Source organism: Oncorhynchus tshawytscha, linkage group LG07 (assembly GCF_018296145.1).
Source record: "Oncorhynchus tshawytscha isolate Ot180627B linkage group LG07, Otsh_v2.0, whole genome shotgun sequence".
Taxonomy (NCBI): Eukaryota; Metazoa; Chordata; class Actinopteri; order Salmoniformes; family Salmonidae; genus Oncorhynchus; species Oncorhynchus tshawytscha.
Window position 1 is genome coordinate 57437852 of NC_056435.1, and position 20606 is coordinate 57458457.

A 20606-nucleotide genomic window follows, 5' to 3' on the forward strand; every position below is an offset into this window, starting at 1 on the left:
GGTAGCATGTCGTTTTCTCGGTTTTGGGTAGCATGTCATGTCTGTTTGGGTAGCATGTCATTCTCGGTTTTGGTAGCGTGTCATGTCTGTTTGGGTAGCATGCCGTTCTCTGTTTGGGTAGCATGCCGTTCTCTGTTTGGGTAGCATGCCGTTCTCTGTTTGGGTAGCATGCCGTTCTCTGTTTGGGTGGGTATGCCGTTCTCTGTGTGGGTAGCATGCCGTTCTCTGTGTGGGTAGCATGCCGTTCTCTGTGTGGGTAGCATGTCGTTCTCTGTTTGGGTAGCATGTCGTTCTCTGTTTGGGTAGCATGTTGTTCTCTGTTTGGGTAGCATGTCGTTCTCTGTTTGGGTAGCATGCCGTTCTCCGTTTGGGTAGCATGCCGTTCTCCGTGTGGGTAGCATGCCGTTCTCCGTTTGGGTAGCATGCCGTTCTCCGTGTGGGTAGCATGTCGTTCTCCGTTTGGGTAGCATGTCGTTCTCCGTTTGGGTAGCATGTCGTTCTCCGTTTGGGTAGCATGTCGTTCTCTGTTTGGGTAGCATGTCGTTCTCTGTATTGGTAGCATGTCGTTCTCTGTATTGGTAGCATGTCGTGTCTATTGGTAGCATGTCGTGTCTGTATTGGTAGCATGTCGTGTCTGTATTGGTAGCATGTCGTGTCTGTATTGGTAGCATGTCGTGTCTGTTTGGGTAGCATGTCGTGTCTGTTTGGGTAGCATGTCGTGTCTGTTTGGGTAGCATGTCGTGTCTGTTTGGGTAGTATGTCAGTGTCTGTTTGGGTAGTATGTCATTCTCTGTTTTGGTAGTATGTCATTCTCTGTTTTGGTAGTATGTCATTCTCTGTTTTGGTAGCATGTCATTGTCTGTTTGGTAGCATGTCATTCTCTGTTTGGGTAGCATGTCATTCTCTGTTTGGGTAGCATGTCATTCTCTGTTTGGGTAGCATGTCATTCTCTGTTTCGGTTTGAGAGAGTCTAAAGACAGTAATGTATTAATGCAGTGTTAGACTGCGAGGGAGGTGTCAGTCTCACCGATGCCTGTGAGGGGTGGTGTAGCTGTCTTGGGTGGCTGTGCTGCTGCTGCCCCCCCAATCGTTGCTGCAGGTGTGGCAGAAGTCACCTTTTGCAGAACAGAAAGAGTGGGGAACAAAATTGTTGCTGTTCACCAATGTCATGATGTTGGCCTGGGGGGTAGGTTTATGACAGTCATAAATACCTCTTCCCCCCTTTTTCCTCTCTCTACCCTACTGAGGTTACATTTGCAAAACCCTTCGTTAACATAGAGATTCTGGGAACATCAGAAGGTGGGGGGGGAATTAACTTTATTTTGGTAATCCGACCAATGGAACATATGCGGTGGTACTTAATGAATATGATGTCAGTTTGGTTGTCATCTGAGACATTCTCATCAATGATAAGATGACAAACTCTACAGTGGAAAGTCTACATATCAGAGTTATCGGATTCACATGGAATTGTTGTTCAATTTAAATGTTTGAATATGAAATTATTCGTGATGAGATGAAATGTGATTTTAGCTTCTAAAATGTGAGATTTGGGTTTTCATAAGATAGGGCTCTGCTCAATCAGTGGCCCGCCCCTGTGAAGGGGCTATATAACTTTTCAAACACTCCTTCCTCTCCCTTCCTATATAAGCCCTTGACAACAATATAACCTCCTGTTCCGAGGATGTAGGACGATGGTCCTATGTCAGAATGGCTCAGATAATAACTATAGAATGAAGCCAACATCAGCGTGAGCTTTGGTTGCGAATGGTATGAACTTTGAACTCTTATTCACTACAGAAGTGATACCTTACGTTGAGTTAGCAACAGCAGATGCAACGAGGGCTAGGAAGGAACAGACAGAGTATCCCGTCTATCACCCAACGACTTTACTAAAACGTATCCAATTGACAACCAGAGACATTCTTCAAAGGACTCGGTTTGGCAACACGGCCTTCCATCTACCACCAACCTACCGAAGCGCAGCTCGGAGTAAATATTTATTGCATTTTCCTTTTCCAAATGGGCAGTAATTTAGAATGCATCAGATAGTGTATTCAAGATAGCACAGCTTCTCCCTGTGTCCCTCAGTCTTCCCGCTCTTTCACTCAAACCCAGCCCTTTTCCTTTGTGTAACAAGCTGGCATATCTGTTCCGCCCGCTAGGAACGTTTTCCTTTATGACGTAATTTGTAATCAAGTTATGATTTAATTATGTGTATGTGTAATTCTGTGTGATTAGTTAGGTATTTAGTAAATAAATAATTAACCCCAATTTTGTATTGCTGATTCAAATTGTTAGCCAGGGTTCGTGCAGATAACCAAGAATTTACAACTTTCAGATGAGACTGAATTAAGATGACAATTAATATTGACTGCTATTGATGTAAAATATTACTAGGTCTTTAAGAGTTTATTCGGAAGATAACAGCTCTATAAATATTATTTTGTGGTGCCCGACTCTCTAGTTAATTACATTTACATGATTAGCTCAATCAGGTAATATTAATTACGGAGAAATTATTTTATAGAATAGCATGTCATATCTCTTAATCCGGCATAACCAAAGACACGACACCAAGAAGTGACAAATAAGAGGGGAAAATTACATAGGCCCAGTAATTTCATGAGTATTGCCAGGATACACAATTCAATTTATCTTGAAATACCAAACCCATCTCAGGTGTACTCACGGCTGTGGTTGTTGGCTGGCCTGCGGTAGGTCTGGCTGGATGCCGGCCTTGTGCCGGAGTCTGGCCAGGTTTAGCCTGCGGTTGTGCCGGCCCTGGTCCTGCTATGGGTCCTGGGCCTGCAGTGACTGGAGTGGCCTGAGGGCCCCCGGCTATGGTCTGGGAAGGCTGCTGCTGCTGGGTACGTTGCTGCTGCTGGGCCGGTTGGCCCCCGTCTGGCCCCTGGGATCCAGACTGTCTGCCTGACAGGGGCTGTTGCTGCTGCCCGCCTGGACCTCCCTGGGGCTGTTGCTGCCCGCCTGGACCCCCTGGGGCTGTTGCTGCTGCCTGCCTGGACCCCCTGGGGCTGTTGCTGCTGCCCACCTGGACTCCCCTGGGGCTGTTGCTGCTGCCCGCCTGGACCCCCCTGGGGCTGTTGGTGCTGCCCGCCTGGACCACCCTGGGGCTGTTGCCCCAGACCCTGCTTGGCCCCTGCAGAAGGAACCCCTTCCTGTCTCCTGGAGGATGAACCTGGCGGCTTCTGACCCCTGCCACTGGTGCCCTCGCGGTGGTGGCCGGTGGCCGGGTCACGAGAGGAGTAGTCTCCAGAGTCCCGGTCCCGGTAGCCATCCCGGGAGGAGCGTGGTTCCGACCCTCCCCTCTTCTGGGTGGAGGAGGATCCACGGCCCTCAGAGCGGGCGGATTGGTCTTTGGGGTGTGTTCTGGAGGAGCGGCTGGACGTCCGAGGCTCCTCGCCGGAGTGGCGGGAAGAGGAGTGCCTCCCCGAGCTGCCGCCGCTGCTGCCTTGGTGACCACGGTGGTCGTGGGATGATGAGGTGGACGAGGGGTGCCGAGGTTGGTTGTTGTACTCGTCCTGAGGCCACAGGTCCTGTTCTTCGGGAGGCTCATCATAGTCATGGTAGGTGTGCTTCACGTTGGCGCCGGTCTGTTGTCTACCAGTGGAGATGTGCCCTGCGCTCCCATGGTGTCTGGAGCGGTTGGAGCGAGCCTCCCTTGGCTTCTCAAACCAGTCCGTCTCCTCCTGACCCAGATGATAGGCTTTTTGAATAACAAAGATTATCATCAGTCAGTTTACTTTTGCTTTATGATGTGTAGAGAGGAAAAGGAGAGAGAGACATACAGTCTGAACTGAAGCCACGCAGACGAAAGACAAGAAGACGGGCCCAAAGTCTCAAAAACATGGAAAGTCTTTCAAAGTCAAACAAAAAACAGCAAACAACAAAATCACAAAAAAGAAAAATGTTTCAGCAGGCAAAACAAAAAAAAGAAAACAGGCATATGCGGTTTCATGCATTGGGCACAACATTCACAGTCACAAAACAGAAGAAGCCATCATGCTACTCTGAAGAATCTTGGCATGCAGACTCTTTCCAGCAGACAGAAAGACAGAGGAAGTCAGGCAGTTAGCACCAGTTACCTTCACTGTCCGACACAGCAGCGTGCTGATCGTCTACGAGATATGGGTCATCTGGCTTGTACACGTGGCTCCTGGGCAGGTCCTTCATGTGGTGGTCCTGGACATCCGGCAGGGAGTGGCTGGAGCCATACTGGTTCCTCACGTCATGGGGGTCCACTGGTACCCCTGTGCCACCTCGTCCGACCCCCACAGACTTCCCCACGGGGCTGAGGGGACTCTCCTCCTCTGAGTTATGGGTGCGCAGTCCGGGCCGTCCGCCACCGCCTCTCTGAGACCGCTCCATGGCTTCCCTCTCGTAGGACTTGCTCCTGGAGGAGTCCCTGGAGGAGATCTTGTCCATGCCATAGCCAGTAGACCGGGACCTCCCCGAGCCGTACATCCGGTCCTCCTCTTCCAGGGCTTCCCGGCTTCCCGGGTGGCCACCATAGTACTTCCGCTGGTCGTGGCCGCTCTTCTTCACCCCGGACCGAGACACCACAGTGCAGCTGCCGCCGGTGGAGGAGGTCATGGTGTAAGAGGCCAGGTCGGACTCCACGTCCCGTGCCTCCTCGATGGGGGAGAACTTGGAGATCTTCTGCTCCATGCCCTGCTTTCTGTGCTTGCTGCGCTTACCGGAGGAGACAACTGCGGGAGCCAGGTTCTTGGATGGGTGTTTCTGGGTCCCCGGGCGTGTTGTGCTGGGGTGTTTATTATAGTCGTCATAGTAATAAGAAGATCCCCCACCACCTATAGTGGTGCTGGTCCGAGGGTCCACAGAGCCCTGCTGGTGGTAGCCTGTGGTGCCTGCAGACATGTACGGGTCCACAGGCTCATTGCCATAGCCAGTTTGGTGCGCAGGGCCATTCTCACCATAGCGTCCTGCAACAGGATGTCCCAGAACGTCAACAGATGAGCCTGTGTTCTCTTTGGTCAGCTCGCTGATGTCGTCGATCATGACATAGTTCCTGGGGATGTTCTGCTCCAGGTTTGCGGTGTAGAGGCCGTCTGCAGCGTAGGACGACGTGGGGCTATCCACACCGTGTGTCAGGACTGGCTCCGGGGGGCGGTACTGCCCATAGGCATTGGGCATGGTGTTGGAGGCATAGACCGAGCCAAAGCCGGTGTCTGGAGCTGATGTGGCCACCGACACAGCAGGGTTACTGATCACCTCATAGTTGGTGGGCAACTTCTGTTCCAGGTCAGCCAAGGAGGTCTGATGAGGCCTCTGGTGGACCGTGAGGATCTCAGCCTGTGGCAGGAAGGACATGCCCTGGCCAGAATATGGGCTCTGGCCTGGGTAGGAGAGGTTCTGGCCCGGGATAGAGGGGTTGGGAGGCTGGAAACCCTGGTGGCCATGCTGCTGCATGCCCAGGTCTGTCGGGTAGGAAGTCTGGCCGTAGCCCCCATGGGCTGGGTAGCTTGGCTGAGTCTGGTAGCCTGGGCCTTGGGGTGGGTGGGGCTGGAAGGTGCCTGGCTGGGGCTGGGAGGCTATAGGGTATTGAGGGGGCTGGAAACCGATCTGTTGGTAAGCAGCGGTTGGCTGCTGTGTGGGCGTGGGCTGGCTCTGTGGGTACTGATAGGCCATGTAGGAGGAGGTGGGCGGGTACTGGGAGGCTGGGCAGAGGTCGTTGGGGAACTGGCTCAGTGGCGCAGTGCTGGGCCTCGTCAGCAGACCATTACCGTCGAACGTTCCCGTGGCCGCCACCATCCTCAGGTTATTGAGCTCGGTGTCTGACATGTAGTCGCGGGCGTCGCCCATGCAGCGCATGTAGGCCAGCTCCCTCCTCTCCCTCTCCTTCACCAGGGTCTCCTTGCGCTGATGGATGCCTAGTTCCAGGTACCGCAGCTTGGCGTCAATCTCCTTCTCCTCGTCCTCTAGCTCCTGCTGCTGCTTGCGGAGCTTGGTGGACTCTTGCTCCACGGCCTTCAGCTCGCTCAGCAGGCCGGCCTTGGTGACTCCCTGGGCAGGCCTGGGCAGCACCCTCTGGGGCTGCATCCCCGGGGAGCTGCTGTACATGTGGGACATGGCTGGGGTGACGATGGGGAGAGGGCTCTCCTCTGGAGGTGGGCTGGGTAGGGTCCTCTTCACCTTTCTCATCAGAGAGTTCTGCTGCTGCTGCAGGGTGGCCATCTGGAGAGAAAGGCAGAGAAACACCATCAGGATAACACTCACATAACATTGAACAGAATGCCTGCATGGAAATCAGACTAACTGCACTAAAGAAGATTCCAGTCCAGTCCCCTATTCTTCTCATTACACATTGATTCCCCTATTCTAATCATTATACCTTGATTCCCCATATTCTAATCATTATACATTGATTCCCCCATTCTTCTCATTACACCTTGATTCCCCTATTCTAATCAATATACCTCGATTCCCATATTCTAATTATTATACCTTGATACTTTGTCATTTCTATAGCTTAATTCAGAAAATGGCAATGTTATAGACTAATTAGCATCAATGTAGCCCTTTCCTGCAATAAAATGACCTAGTGGCCTCATGCGTGGAATGTTATTAATATTTGTCATAATTTCATAATTAATAAACATTTTTTTTTTAAACAGTTTTTGTTATATTTCAGTCTGCTGTTGACGTATATAAAGTGTCATTTTGGGATGTAAACTCAAAATTGAATACATTTCTCTATATCTGACATGGTACAGATGTCTTCTTTAATTGAAGCCTATTACCATGTGTGAGGTGTATACTTTTGTTTCAGTAGATTTGTTTAAGACTACCAAGAAAACTCTGTGACCCTGATTTAGCCCACTGCAGTAAAATGTATAAATTATGTTTAGATTTGTGTGGGTCCATTCAACAATACTTGTCATAAATAATATGTTTGTTATTAAAATGTACTCTGCAAAAGATGAGTGCTACAACCATGAAGAATGATGTCTAAGTGAGAGAGAATGGGCAACTTGGGAGCAATTCTCAGCATAAATAATTCATATGAATCATTTTTAGAGCATTAGAAGATTCTAATCATAACATAGTCATACACGTTGTCATAAAATTTAAATTAAAAAAAACGTCCTTCATCCTGATCACTTATCTAGAAAACGTATGCCAACAACAAACTAAGAGTAATGATAAACATTCAAACATGGCTAGATTTCTTCTTTCTACTTACAGTTTAGGAGTTGTGTAGACCCATAGTGAATGTATTAAGTATCCGTGAGAATGTCATTTTATTCAAATGTTGATGTATGGCCAGCACAAATAAAACAAATATATGTAAAAATCCTCTTATGATTCCTATGTGTGCCTGTTCATCGGACAACCCTCACACTGAGTACAGAAGGATCTGACTTTACTTTGAACAGCTGCTAACATGCCGGAAGACAGCAGGGCTGTACCAGGATGCCTCCACATTATGTCTCCCCCTGGCATTTCTAAGGGCTTTGCCAGATATAGCAGGGAAAGAATAAAGGAGAAAGACAGGAAGGGGGTGTGTTTACGCGCATGTGTGTGTACGTGTGCGTGTATGTGTGTGTGTGTGAGAGAGAGAAGAGACGGAGAGAAAAAGCAGACTGAAAAGGCAAAGGAGAAAAAAGAAAGGGATATCAGAGAAAGCTATGGAGTGAGAAAAAGAGAGGATGGTATAAATGGAGTAGAGGGAAAGCTTGCCTAGTGCCTAGCATGGACAGCTGCTCTCCTGAGAACATTCTGTCGCGTCCTTCGATGCCAAACCCTGTGTGATGCATCTGTGCTCTCACACAAGACTATCTAGTCTATTCAGTATCACACTCTCTTCAGTACGTACTTTCTCTGCTCTCTACTGATTGTGGACTTCAGGAAACAGCAGAGGGAACACCCCCCTATCCACAGTGATGGAACAGTAGTGGAGAGGGTAGTAAGTTTTAAGTTCCTCGGCGTACACATCACAGACAAACTGAATTGGTCCACCCACACAGACAGCATCGTGAAGAAGGCGCAGCAGCCCCTCTTCAACCTCAGGAGGCTGAAGAAATCCAGCTTGTCACCAAAAGCACACAAACTTCTACAGATGCACAATCGAGAGCATCCTGTCGGGCTGTATCACCGCCTGGTACGGCAACTGCTCCGCCCACAACCGTAAGGCTCTCCAGAGGGTAGTGAGGTCTGCACAACACATCACCAGGGGCAAACTACCTGCCCTCCAGGACACCTACACCACCCGATGTCACAGGAAGGCCATAAAGATCATCAAGGACAACAACCACCCGAGCCACTGCCTGTTCACCCCGCTATCATCCAGAAGGCAAGGTCAGTACAGGTGCATCAAAGCTGGGACCGAGAGACTGAAAAACAGCTTCTATCTCAAGGCCATCAGACTGTTAAACAGCCACCACTAACATTGAGTGGCTACTGCCAACACACTGTCAATGACACTGACTCTACTCCAGCCACTTTAATCATGGGAATTGATGGGAAATGATGTAAATATATCACTAGCCACTTTAAACAATGCTACCTTATAATGTTACTTACCCTACATTGTTCATCTCATATGCATACGTTGATACTGTACCTATATCATCGACTGCATCCTTATGTAATACATGTATCACTCTTTAACTATGCCACTTGGTTTACATACTTAATGCTCTGTACCATCACTCATTCATATATCCTTATGTACATATTCTTTATCCCCTTACACTGTGTATAAGACAGTAGTTTTTTTTTAGAATTGTTAGTTAGATTACTTGCTTTTTATTACTGCATTGTCGGAACTAGAAGCACAAGCATTTCGCTACACTCGCATTAACATCTGCTAACCATGTGTATGTGACAAATAAAATTTGATTTGATTTGATTTGATCATCAAGGACAACAACCACCCGAGCCACTGCCTGTTCACCCCGCTATCATCCAGAAGGCGAGGTCAGTACAGATGCATCAAAGCTGGGACCGAGAGACTGAAAAACAGCTTCTATCTCAAGGCCATCAGACTGTTAAACAGCCACCACTAACATTGAGTGGCTGCTGCCAACACACTGACTCAACCACAGCCACTTTAATAATAGGAATTGATGGGAAATGTAAAATATATCACTAGCCACTTTAAACAATGCTACCTAATATAATGTTTACATACCCTACATTATTCATCTCATATGTATATGTATATACTGTACTCTATATCATCTACTGCATCTTTATGTAATACATGTATCACTAGCCACTTTAACTATGCCACTTTGTTTACATACTCATCTCATATGTATATACTGCACTCAATACCATCTACTGTATCTTGCCTATGCCGCTCTGTACCATCACTCATTCATATATCTTTATGTACATATTCTTTATCCCCTTACACTTGTGTCTATAAGGTAGTAGTTTTGGAATTGTTAGCTAGATTACTTGTTGGTTATTACTGCATTGTTGGAAATAGAAGCACAAGCATTTCGCTACACTCGCATTAACATCTGCTAACCATGTGTATGTGACAAATAACATTTGATTTGATATATAGCATAGTCATGAAAAAATGTCTCCTGTCTTGTTCTTTCCTTAATAACTTACACTAACTATTTATTTTCATATCAGGTCACATTATGATTTACTCTTTGTTAATATGTAAGTTATTGAAGTGAAAGAGAAACAGTAATAATGTAACTTATTACATACCTGACTGTTGGAGAGGGCCTGCTGATGGTAAGGGGAGAACCTGTTCTTGGCAGGGTCTTCTGAGGTGGGGCTGAGGGGTTTGGGGTCCGACATGGAGCGCTGCACACTCTTGATAGGTCTGGGGAGGCTCTGGTGACGCTGAGGAGACTCTGCAGTGAAAGCTTTCTGCTGGGGCGTGACGTGCGCCTTGTTCAGCTTCTCCTGGGAGGCGTAGGTGGTTTCCAGCATCCGATGGGGCGACAGCGGGGACACAGGGGAGTACAGCACCTGGGGAGACTTGGGAGGCTGGCGAGACGGGGACTCGTTCTGCTGCTGGCTTTGGTAGTTGATTTCCAGAGGGTCGGGTTTCCTCCTTTCAAACTTAGCCACCCCTTGGGGAGGAGGTGGGGTGGAGCCCACCATCTGCATAGAGGTGGAATATGGGCTGATGGTGGTGGGGACGCTGAGCTGAGGGGCCACCACCCCCTGAGACTGGGCCTCCGGTTCTGTCTGACAGGCCAAGCTCTCACCCGTATGGGTTCTCTCTGGGGCAGAGATGTAGTGAAGCAGCTCCACCTTATTTGTCTCAGCCGCAGTGATGTGGATTGCAGGTGAGATCCTGCCCAACTGGTCGGCCTCAGTCTGGCATGAGGAGTCGTTGGTGGTCTGAATGGCTATGCTGGAGGAGGACACTTTGGCGGTTCCATCGGATTTGACATCGCCGCTAGAGTCTGAATGTTTGGATAAGCGTGATCTCCTGCGCCTAACCGGTTGCTCCCAAGCTGCCTGATCCTCGTCGTCTGTCTGGACGCTGCAGTCGGCGATCCGCCTGGTTCTCCTGCCCCTGCGGTTCATGTACCTGTCCTCACCCTCTTCATCGTCCGTCTGCACGCAGCTATCTGCAATCCTCCTCACCAGCTCCTCCTCCGATCCATCCCTAAGACGAGGCATAGAGTTTTGCTTCTTCATGATCCTGGACCCCAACTGATTCTCACTGTTTTTCAAGGACATCTCAGAAGCAGAGCTTGGTATGGGCCTTGGGGTCACCATTGCTTGGACCACCTGCCCTTCCATGTGGGGTTGCCAGAACTGTACACTTTGGCCATCCTGTTGAATCACCCTACCACTCTGGTCACAGATGATGAAACCTTGAGTTCCTCCTCCTCCTCCTCCGACTACTACCCCTTGTATGGCACCTTGAGGGGTTATTCCTCCGACTACTACCCCTTGTATGGCACCTTGAGTGGAAGTGGCTGCTGCAGATGCAGCGGCTGCTGCGGCCGCAGCTGATGCCTCCACCACTGCAGTCTTCTGCCTCTTCTGCTCCTCCAACTGCTGCTGGAGCTGCTGCTGTAGTGACTGGATCTGGTCCAGTTGCATCCTCTGCTGGGATAGCTGTTCCCTCTGCATGACCAGCTGGGTCTCCCTCTCTGATTGTTGCTGATGCAGGACATGCTGTTTGATGGTCTGCAGCTCCTGAATCTCGCGCTGCACCAGCATTTGTTCTTTCTCCCTGTGCCTCTGGAGCTCCATGCGGTCTCGCTCTAGTTCCTCATGCAGGCGCATCTGCCGAAGTTTCTCCAGCTCCACACGCTCTCGCTCCATCTGCAGCATCTGCTCCTGTTGCTGTCTCAAACGCTCCTCTACCTTTTCCAGCTCTGGGTCGACCGAAGTGGTGATGGTGGTGCTGGCTGCTGCAGTAGAAGCAATCTGGCGAATGGTCTGCAGATGGGGCTGCACTAGAGCCTGTGGAGCAGGCTGAGTTATAGGCTGGGACTGGGTTTGAGTCAGAAATGAAGCTTGAGTTTGAGTTGCTATTTGTTGTTGCATTTGAGATTGCATTTGTTGCTGTATTTGGGACTGTATTTGTTGCTGTATTTGGGACTGTATTTGTTGCTGCATTTGGACTTGCATTTGAGTTTGAGTATGAGGGTGTGTCCTAACATTCTGCGCTTGGATTTGAGTTTGGGGGGTCTGTTGGTTTGCAGGGACTACTGCAGACTGAATTGGCATTGCAGTAGTTTGTCCACCCATATGAGAAATTGGCTGGGCCAATGGTAAGGTTGCAGCCGTGTGCACAGAGACGGCTGCAGAAGGCTTCCCAAGGTAGACAGGAGCTTTTTGGGTGGAGGTGCTCGTGGCAGGTACACTTCCAGGAACACCAGCCGTTGTAGGGAACTGGTTGGGAGGAGGGTAACCGTAATGTCCCTGTGTGGACAGAGGCATCTTTGGGGTCATATGAGGCAACCTGGTGAGGCTCGCCAGTGGTACAGCGGTCACGCCTGCAGGGTAAGGTCGGTATATTCCTTGTGGCATAGGTTGCAGAACAGAGGAGGGCTGGGTGGTTATTGGCAAAGTAGAGGCTATTGGGGTGTTGATGGTGGAATATGTCATACCGTCAGCTCCTCTCATTGCAGATGGATATAAAGCCTGTATGCTTGCTTGTCTGGCATTGATCAGATTGGTTAGGGCTTGGCCGTGTGCAGTGGGCCTCCCATCAGGGCCATAGAGTAGGTTGGCTCGGATTGATGCTAAGCTTTGCTGTAGGTTGAGCCTGGCTGCAGGCCCTGCGCCACTTCCAGAACCATACTGCATCATCTCAGGGTTGCTGTACCGTTGACCGAACTGGTCCATAGAGTTCAGAGCTGCACACATTCGGCTGATCTCCCTGGCAGTGGTGGCACTATACTGTGCCAGGTTGGCGTCCGGGAAACCTGCCTGACCATAGCCATAGTCTTGGTTGATGTTGGACATGGAGCCGTACCTTCGCAGGGGCAAGGGAGGACCTGCAACGTCTCCTTGATGACTTAAGTCTGTGTAGGATCCGTATTGTGCACCCATGCCAAGATATCCTCCTTCGTAGGCCTGATTCATGGTGCTCAGATCCACTGCCAGGTCCCCAGGGTCAGTCCTCTGATAGTACTGAAGACCTGTATTAGACAGGTTGGTGTCAGACATGGAAGGTTGAAGCCTGCCTCCAAGGGGTATAGGGTATAGAGGGACTCCCTGCATCGGTTTACCTTCCTCTGGTGCTCCTTGCATGCTTGCTGCCTGGTAGCCATTATTACCAGGTGGTGGTGGTTGTTGTTGTTGTTGCTGTTGTTGTGGCTGTTGTTGTTTCTGCTGGCCTACACTGTAGTGTGGGGCAGGGGGTGGAAGAGTGACTTGGGAAGATTCAGTGGAAGAATTTTTCTGAGTTAAATTATCTGCACAGCTACCAGCAAAGGGTAGCTTGTAAACAACGTCACAACAAGCCACTTGGTTCTCTGGTTTCTGTATCTGTCCACCAGTGAGATCCAGGACCTGGGGAGGAGGAGGGTCTTTGACCAGCTGAGTCACAGTGGTCATCTGAGATGCATTGCTATCTTCCAGTTGGACCATCATGACATGGGGCTTTCCAGTAGACAGGTTCATAACTGTGGGCTTGTTCTTCAACTCCAAGGCAAGCCCACTCTGACCATAGTCATGATGATTGTTAGAGGGAGGTAGAACTAGAGACGCTGGCTGGGGCGGCATGGGAGATACTCTAGGAATCACACTGACCACAGGCTGGGCACTGCCACTGCTCGTCTGGCTAACCACCAGGTCTTTCTTAAGCAACAGCGGCTGGACCTGGTTCACTAGGTTATAGCGAGCAAAGGAAGACTGCTGGTGCTGCTGGAGCTGCTGCTCGAGGAGCTGTTGTTGCTGTAGGAGCTTCTGCTGCTGCATCTGGAGCTGCTGCTGCTGGATGCCCAGATCCTCCAGACACGCATCAATCTTAGGAATGGACGGGTCAGTAATGGGTGGCTTAGTTTGTGTAAGACACATTGCTGACCCAACGCCTTGCCCCAGAACCATACTGTACTGCAGGGGATCTCCGTAAATCACTGGATGCCCCTTCGGCTGAGATATAAACATGGAGGCTGCCACGGTGACACTGACTGTTGTTGGAGTGGACACCGAAACGTGCGGCTGCTCTTGTGCATTCAGGTTCACGGCAGCATTCAGTGGCTGCACCGATTTGTGATGGTTGTGGGGTTGTTCAGCATCGAGGGAATACCTTCTTGTATCAGTTGCCAGAGATGTTAGATCCATGCCTTGGTCTGTCATGATGATTGGGGCGGCCTTCATTGATGCTCTCAGGTCCACTACTGATGCAGGTCTAGTCGGACGCATTTTCATTTGGCCCTGCTCTACGACCCTAGAGGTACCTGGGACATTGGAGATCCTACATAGGGAGATATTTTCCATTGATACTGACCCACGACTGTATGTGGTAGCTGTGGTTGTCATTGTCATGCTTATACCAATATTAACCCTGTCTGCATTTTGGGGCCTCTGTAAACCATGTTGAGGGGATTGTTGCGATAGATGCATTTGTGGGGACGTTGGATAGCTTGTTGAAGGAATATATTGCTGATACATGGGTTGACGGATAGCCTGTGTTGGCGAGGACAGGGGAGAAGTGGAGGAGTTTACAGTCAGAGGCCTGGCAGGACTGGTGGTGGTCTTAGAGCCCAGCGTTATCCCCATTACTGGTGAGTCGGAGGAGGACTCTTGTCTTGCAAGGCATGGCGATGTTGTTCTTCGAGGCATCTGGGCTCCATGTGGTTGCGGTGGTACTGGGGAGGTTGCGCCACCAGCGCCAGGCTGAGAATCTTGTGGGGACACCCCAGGCCCTGTAGGTCGTAGGGACATGGAATGAGTGGGACTCTGTGAGGGAGAGGGGGAAGGGGAAACAGGAGGACTGGGGCCTTTGAAATAGGAGAAGAGGGAGGATGCGATGGAGGGCGCTCCAGAGTCAGGAGGAGGCGCCCCCTGTGCTGGTCCCAGAGGACCTGGTCTTCCAGCCACTGGGGGGATAACACCCCCTATTTTGGCAGTCTGCGTCCTCATCCGGTCTTGGGTTTCTTTCGATAGATGCTGTGTCACACTGATTCCTGGTGGGAACCCTTTTCCAGCCCCATGTGGGTCGTTTGGGGAGAAGGAAACAGGTGCAGAGATTTGTGTGGGGCTGGAGCCAGGGGTTAGAGGTGCTCCAGTGCCTAGATGTTGTTTGCTGCTAGGCTGAGGTGCTCCAGCCGGTTGCCTTTGCGGACTTCCTTGTTGTTGGCCTGGCCTTCCGGGCTGTCTCTGCTGCAGCATCTCTGCTTTCCTCATCATTTCTTCATACACCTCCTCTGCACTTTTCAGTGTCTTGTCCAACGGTGAAGTGGCAGTATGTTTTTCAGTGGGGGAGTAGAGAGACATGAAGGTGGGTAGGTTGTGGTGGCTTCCTGACTTGTAGAGCTTGGAGCTCATCATTTCAAAGCTCTCTGCCTCTGAGTCCATGGAAGGGGAATACTCTGAGCAGGAGGATCTGTGGAGCTCCTCCATCTCCGCTGCCTGTCTCAACTCCTCTGTCGGGGAGGCATCCTCGATGGGCGAGAGGTTGCTGGGGGGAGTCTTGGATCTCTCTCTACGTCTCTGGGCCCTTAGCTCCTCTTTGTCCCTCTTGGTTTTCCTGGCTGTACTGCGGATCCTCTGCAGGTCCAGATCTCTCATCTTCTCCTGCTCTCTCAGAAGCTCCTCTTCTTCTCTCAGCTCATCTTCCTCGGATGAGTCCTCAATGGTGGGCAGGAGTGGGCCGTGGGAGCGGTGGCGAGCCTTCCTCTGCTGCTTGGCTTCCTCCAGTCTCTGCCTGCGGCTGGGGCTGCTGTCACTGTCATCCTCCATAGAGGACAAGGAGGTAGGGGACGTGCCAGATGTGTAACTGGGAGTTGTGGCAGGAAGGGTGGATGAATACTCCCCCCTCGACCGCTCCTCTGGTGATCCAGTCAGACTCTCCATCTCCAGCTCTGGCTCTCTGAGGTCATGCTCTGAGTTGTTCAGCTCAATGGTCTTAAACCGCCGCAGGCCTCCTTGGGAAGCCATCATACCTTCATCTTCTTCGTCATCTACCCCCTTGGTGTCCTCCTCAAAACTACTGGAATGGTGGGTGAGGCTGCGTCGTTTCTCCTTCCCCAAATCCTTTTTGGTTTTCGTTTTCTGGTAGCCGTACCCTTCCTCCTCCTCCATCTCGTCCTCGTCAGCGCTCATTTCCATGATCTTCCTCCTCATGAACTCTTCATCTGTCATTTCTTTATGGGACTTCTTCTGCCTGGGCGGTAAGGGGGCCAGACCACTCTCGCTGCTGTCCTCCACATAGTCGTGCCGCAGCTTGGAGCTGAGATCGTCCGACACCTCCCCGTCAGACTTGTTCTCCCCACCCTGGTCTGTAGCAGTCTTGGACCTGGACTCTAGCAGTGGCCGCATGGAGCTCTCTAGCTTAGTGATCTCAGAGGGGCTGGAGAGGCTACGTTCACTCAGCTTTAACCCCGGATCCTCACGGATATGGCCTGTGATCTCGCCCACGGAGCCGGAGATCCCATCTGAGGAGTATCCCGTGTCACTGAGGCTCTGCGTGCTGGACTTGTTGGAATCCTAAAGGAAAGAGAGAAACAAGAGAGACAAGTCAGAGGCCAGTATTAGCATCAGTCCTGTTGCCCGCTGACTGAAATCATTTCTGTAGCAAAAAGTATATTACAGGCAACAGTGCACCCTTTCTTTCCTATCGTTTCACCTAACTCATCGGCAGAGTTACTTTTATTTCACAGATGATAGGGGTTGGAATAAAAGCACTGGAGTTTATACAGGCTGTATTACTATTCTGGCAAGACATGAGAATAATTACATTGAAAATAATTCCGTCATCAAAGCACAGGCAAATACAGTTGAAGTTGGACATTTACATACACTTAGGTTGGAGTCATTAAAACTTGTTTTTCAACAACTCCATAAATTTCTTGTAAACAAACTATAGTTTTGGTAAGTCGGTTAGGACATCTACTTTCTGCATGACACAAGTCATTTTTCCAACAATTTTTTACAGACAGATTATTTCACTGTATCACAATTCCAGTGGGTCAGAAGTTTACATACACTAAGTTGACTGGGCCTTTAAAGAGCTTGGAAAATTCCAGAAAATAATGTCATGGTTTTAGAAGCTTCTGATAGGCTAATTGACATCATTTGAGTCAATTGGAGGTGTACATGTGGATATATTTCAAGGCCTACCTTCAAACTAAATGCCTTTTTGCTTGACATCATGGGAAAATCAAAAGAAATCAGCCAAGACCTCATAAAAAAAATTGTAGACCTCCACAAGTCTGGTTCATCCTTGCGAGCAATTCCCAAACACCTGAAGGTACCACATTCATCTGTACAAACAATAGTACGCAAGTACAAACACCATGGGACCACGCAGTGGTCATACCGCTCAGGAAGGAGACGCATTCTGTCTCCTATAGATGAACTAACTTTGGTGCGAAAAGTGCAAATCAATCCCAGAAGAACAGCAAAAGACCCTGTGAAGATGCTGGAGGAAACAGGTACAAAAGTATCTATATCCACAGTAAAACGAGTCCTATATCGACATAACCTGAAAGGCCGCTCAGCAAGGAAGAAGCCACTGCTCCAAAACCACCATAAAAAAAGCCAGACTACAGTTTGCAACTGCACATTTTTGGAGAAATGTCCTCTGGTCATATGAAACAAAAATATAACTGTTTGGCCATATTGGCCATCGTAATGTTTGGAGGAAAAGGGGGAGGCTTGGAAGCCGAAGAACACCATCCCAACCGTGAAGCACGGAGTGGCAGCATCATGTTGTGGGGGTGCTTTGCTGCTGAAAGGACTGGTGCACGTCGCAAAATAGATGGCTTCATGAGGCAGGAAAATTATGTGGACATATTTAAGCAACATCTCAAAACATCAGTCAGGAAGTTAATGCTTGGTCACAAATGGGTCTTCCAAATGGACAATGACCCCAAGCATACTTCCAAAGTTGTGGCAAAATGGCTTAAGGACAACAAAGTCAAGGTATTAGAGTGGCCATCACAAAGCCCTGACCTCAATCCTATAGAAGATTTGTGGGCAGAACTGAAAAAGAGTGTGTGAGCAAGGAGGTCTACAAACCTGACTCAGTTACACCAGCTCTGTCAGGAGGAATGGGCCAAATTCACCCAACTTATTGTGTTAAAGGCAATGCTACTAAATACTAATTGAGTGTATGTAAACTTCTGACCTAATAGTAGTGTGATTTTTTCCCAGCTTTTATTTCTTTCATCACAGTGGAATGTGATGAAAGAAAGAAAAGCTGGGGAAAAAAATCACTCTACTATTATTCTGACATTTAACATTCTTAAAATAAAGTGGTGATCCTAACTGACCTAAGTCAGGGAATTTTTACTATGATTAAATGTCAGGAATTGTGAAAAACTGAGTTTCAATGTATTTGGCTTAGGTGTATGTAAACTTCTGACTTCAACTATATATAACAGATAATGTAATTAACGTTATTAAAGCTCATGCAACTATAACAGATAATGTAATGAACGTTATTAAAGCACAGGCAACAATTACAGACAATGAAATGCACACAAATATGACTATAAAAAGGTTAAGATAAAAAGTGACAAAAACAACAAGAAAACGGAAAGAAAAAACATGATATTTTGGTTAAATGTTCGTATAATTAAATGTGCAATGAAATCTCTGCCATTGTTGAAGAATGATGAATGATGGTAAAAATAAACAAGCTGATCAAAATATAATGATTAAGTTAAAAAAAACTGCATTGCATGTTAGCTAATAACACTGATTAGTCATGATTACAATATCAGACAAGGATAACTATCATTTTTATTTTATTTTACATTTATTTAACTAGGCAAGTCAGTTAAGAACAAATCCTTATTTTCAATGACGGCCTAGGAACAGTGGATTAACTGCCTGTTCAGGGGCAGAACGACAGATTTGTACCTTGTCAGCTCGGGGATATGAACTTGCAACCTTTCGGTTACTAGTCCAACGCTCTAACCACTAGGCGGATCACTCAGGTAATGCAGATCATACAGGTAATGCAGTTCATACAGGTAATGCAGATCATACAGGCTTAACATTATGATTGAACTAATAAAAACATGAAGAAAAGATACCAAAGGTGATGCATGGTAAACGGCTGATGCTTGGGGATAGAGATGACAAGGAGAAGGGGGATGAGAATGATATAATGATATACTATAATGATCATAGTGATGATGACGGTGACAACAACGATGACGAGTATGACGATTATGAAAATGAGGTAAATTAAATTCCGGTGGTAAATCAAGAAGAATTACAGTGGTGAAGATGCTGAAGTTGAAAAGTTGCAGGGAGCTCACGTCATGGTGTTTTGACTTCTGTGAATCTTCAACGAGTTTCTTCTTTTCATCATGTGATGTGGTGATGGCTTCAGGTGCTCCCTTCTTGGGCGAGGCTTTGGCTTCATTTTCCTTATGAGCTTTGGGGACAAATTTAGTTTTATCCTGGCCCTGCTGCTGTTTACCGGCCTGCTTGTTGGGTTTAGGTTGAGTTGGTGCACTCTTAGTAGGAGAGGGTGCACCCTTGGTAGGGGTGGATGCAAATTTAACAGGGCAGGGCTGGGCAGAACCCTTGCTCTGGGCAGTGAGTCCTGTCTGTTTGGCAGGGGAGGGTGTGCCCTTAGCAGGGGTGTATGCTGTTTTAGAAGAGGACAGTGCACCCTTGGCTGGGGAGGGCTGGGCAGTACCCTTGCTCTGGGCAGTGGGTCCTATCTGTTTGGCAGGGGAGGGTGTGCCCTTAGCAGGGGTGGATGCTGTTTTAGTGGGGGAGGGTGCACCCTTGGCAGGGGAGTGCGCACTCTTACCTGGGAAGGGTTGTACCTTGGCAGGGGAGGGTTGGGCAGGCCCCTTGCTCTGTTTGGCAGGGGAGAAAGGAGGGCCACTTACTTGGGCACCCAGTGGTTTATGTTGCTGTTGAGGATCAGTGGGCCATAGCCCTGCCTGCTGATTGGGCCCTCTCTGCTGAGGCTGTTGTTGATTGGCTGGGGCTGAGTGCCGTGGGGATCCCATTGGCTGAGGAACAGGAAGTGGAGCATCTCCCAGGGCCCCAGACAAAGCTCTCTGGGTCTGGCAGTTCAGGCAGAGCCATTCTTTATTCTGAAACACAGACAGAACAAAAAGAGGCCTTTAGAAAACTGCAAGGTACAAGATTGTATCAAAACAAACATTGTCGGTTGACTGCAAACTGAAGATGATTCTATAATGATCATTCAAAAAGGGACAATAACAATGTCAGTCAAAGAGCATTTACAATCAAGAAACAATTAATACAACATAAAGTCAGGAAGGAACATTCAACAAACAGCCCCACACCTACCACAGTGACACATAATGTGGTAGAAGTGGGATGGTGGGAGCTGAGAAGAGGTGCCTTACTTGTCCAACACGGTGAGTCTGCTTGAGTAACATTAAGATAAGACAGGACAGGAATAGTACTACCGTTGTCTGCACTACTGCGGTCTGCACTACCCGCTGTCTGCACTACCCGCTGCGCTCACAGCAGCACTTAAAAATTAAGCATGTCCTCTTAACTGAAATAATATAAAAACACAATTCTCCAATAAATCAGCTGTCTCGTAGAAGGTTTAAGCCGCTAATTTACACCAACGCTACGTCCCAAATAGCACCCTATTCCCTATACAGTGCACTATATAGGGAATACAGTGCACTATATGGTGCACTCTATAGGAAATACAGTGGCATTTCGGACACCACTACTTTTCTTTCATCTGGAACAGTCATTCGGATTCCCATGTAAAATAGACTTTAGAGTGACCCATAATATATATATCACCCATAATATTTTGAGGATAGGAATACTCAACATTTTTTAAAAATATATTTCTCTCTCATGGCTAACTACCAGAAAGTTTAAAAAGATAGGCTGAGTGGGCGAGAAGCTTATATTCATGAGCTCGCCTTGACTGACAGCTCTTTGTCAAGCAACTTGAATGCAGTGAGCAGTGTTGCAGTAAAATCATCTCAAGC

General features: G+C 48.6%; 1 protein-coding gene across 1 annotated transcript in view; it reads right to left on the bottom strand.

Moving 5' to 3' along the window:
* Positions 1-1027: 1027 nt before the first annotated feature.
* The window catches only part of bsnb (bassoon (presynaptic cytomatrix protein) b), a 145905-nt gene continuing 126326 nt past the window's right edge, over positions 1028-20606 (bottom strand). Inside the window, 5 exon segments of the mRNA XM_024427882.2 lie at positions 1028-1115; positions 2693-3727; positions 4107-6216; positions 9715-16137; positions 18921-19715. Coding sequence (XP_024283650.2) covers positions 2763-3727; positions 4107-6216; positions 9715-16137; positions 18921-19715 — 10293 coding nt within the window. The 3' untranslated portion in view covers positions 1028-1115; positions 2693-2762.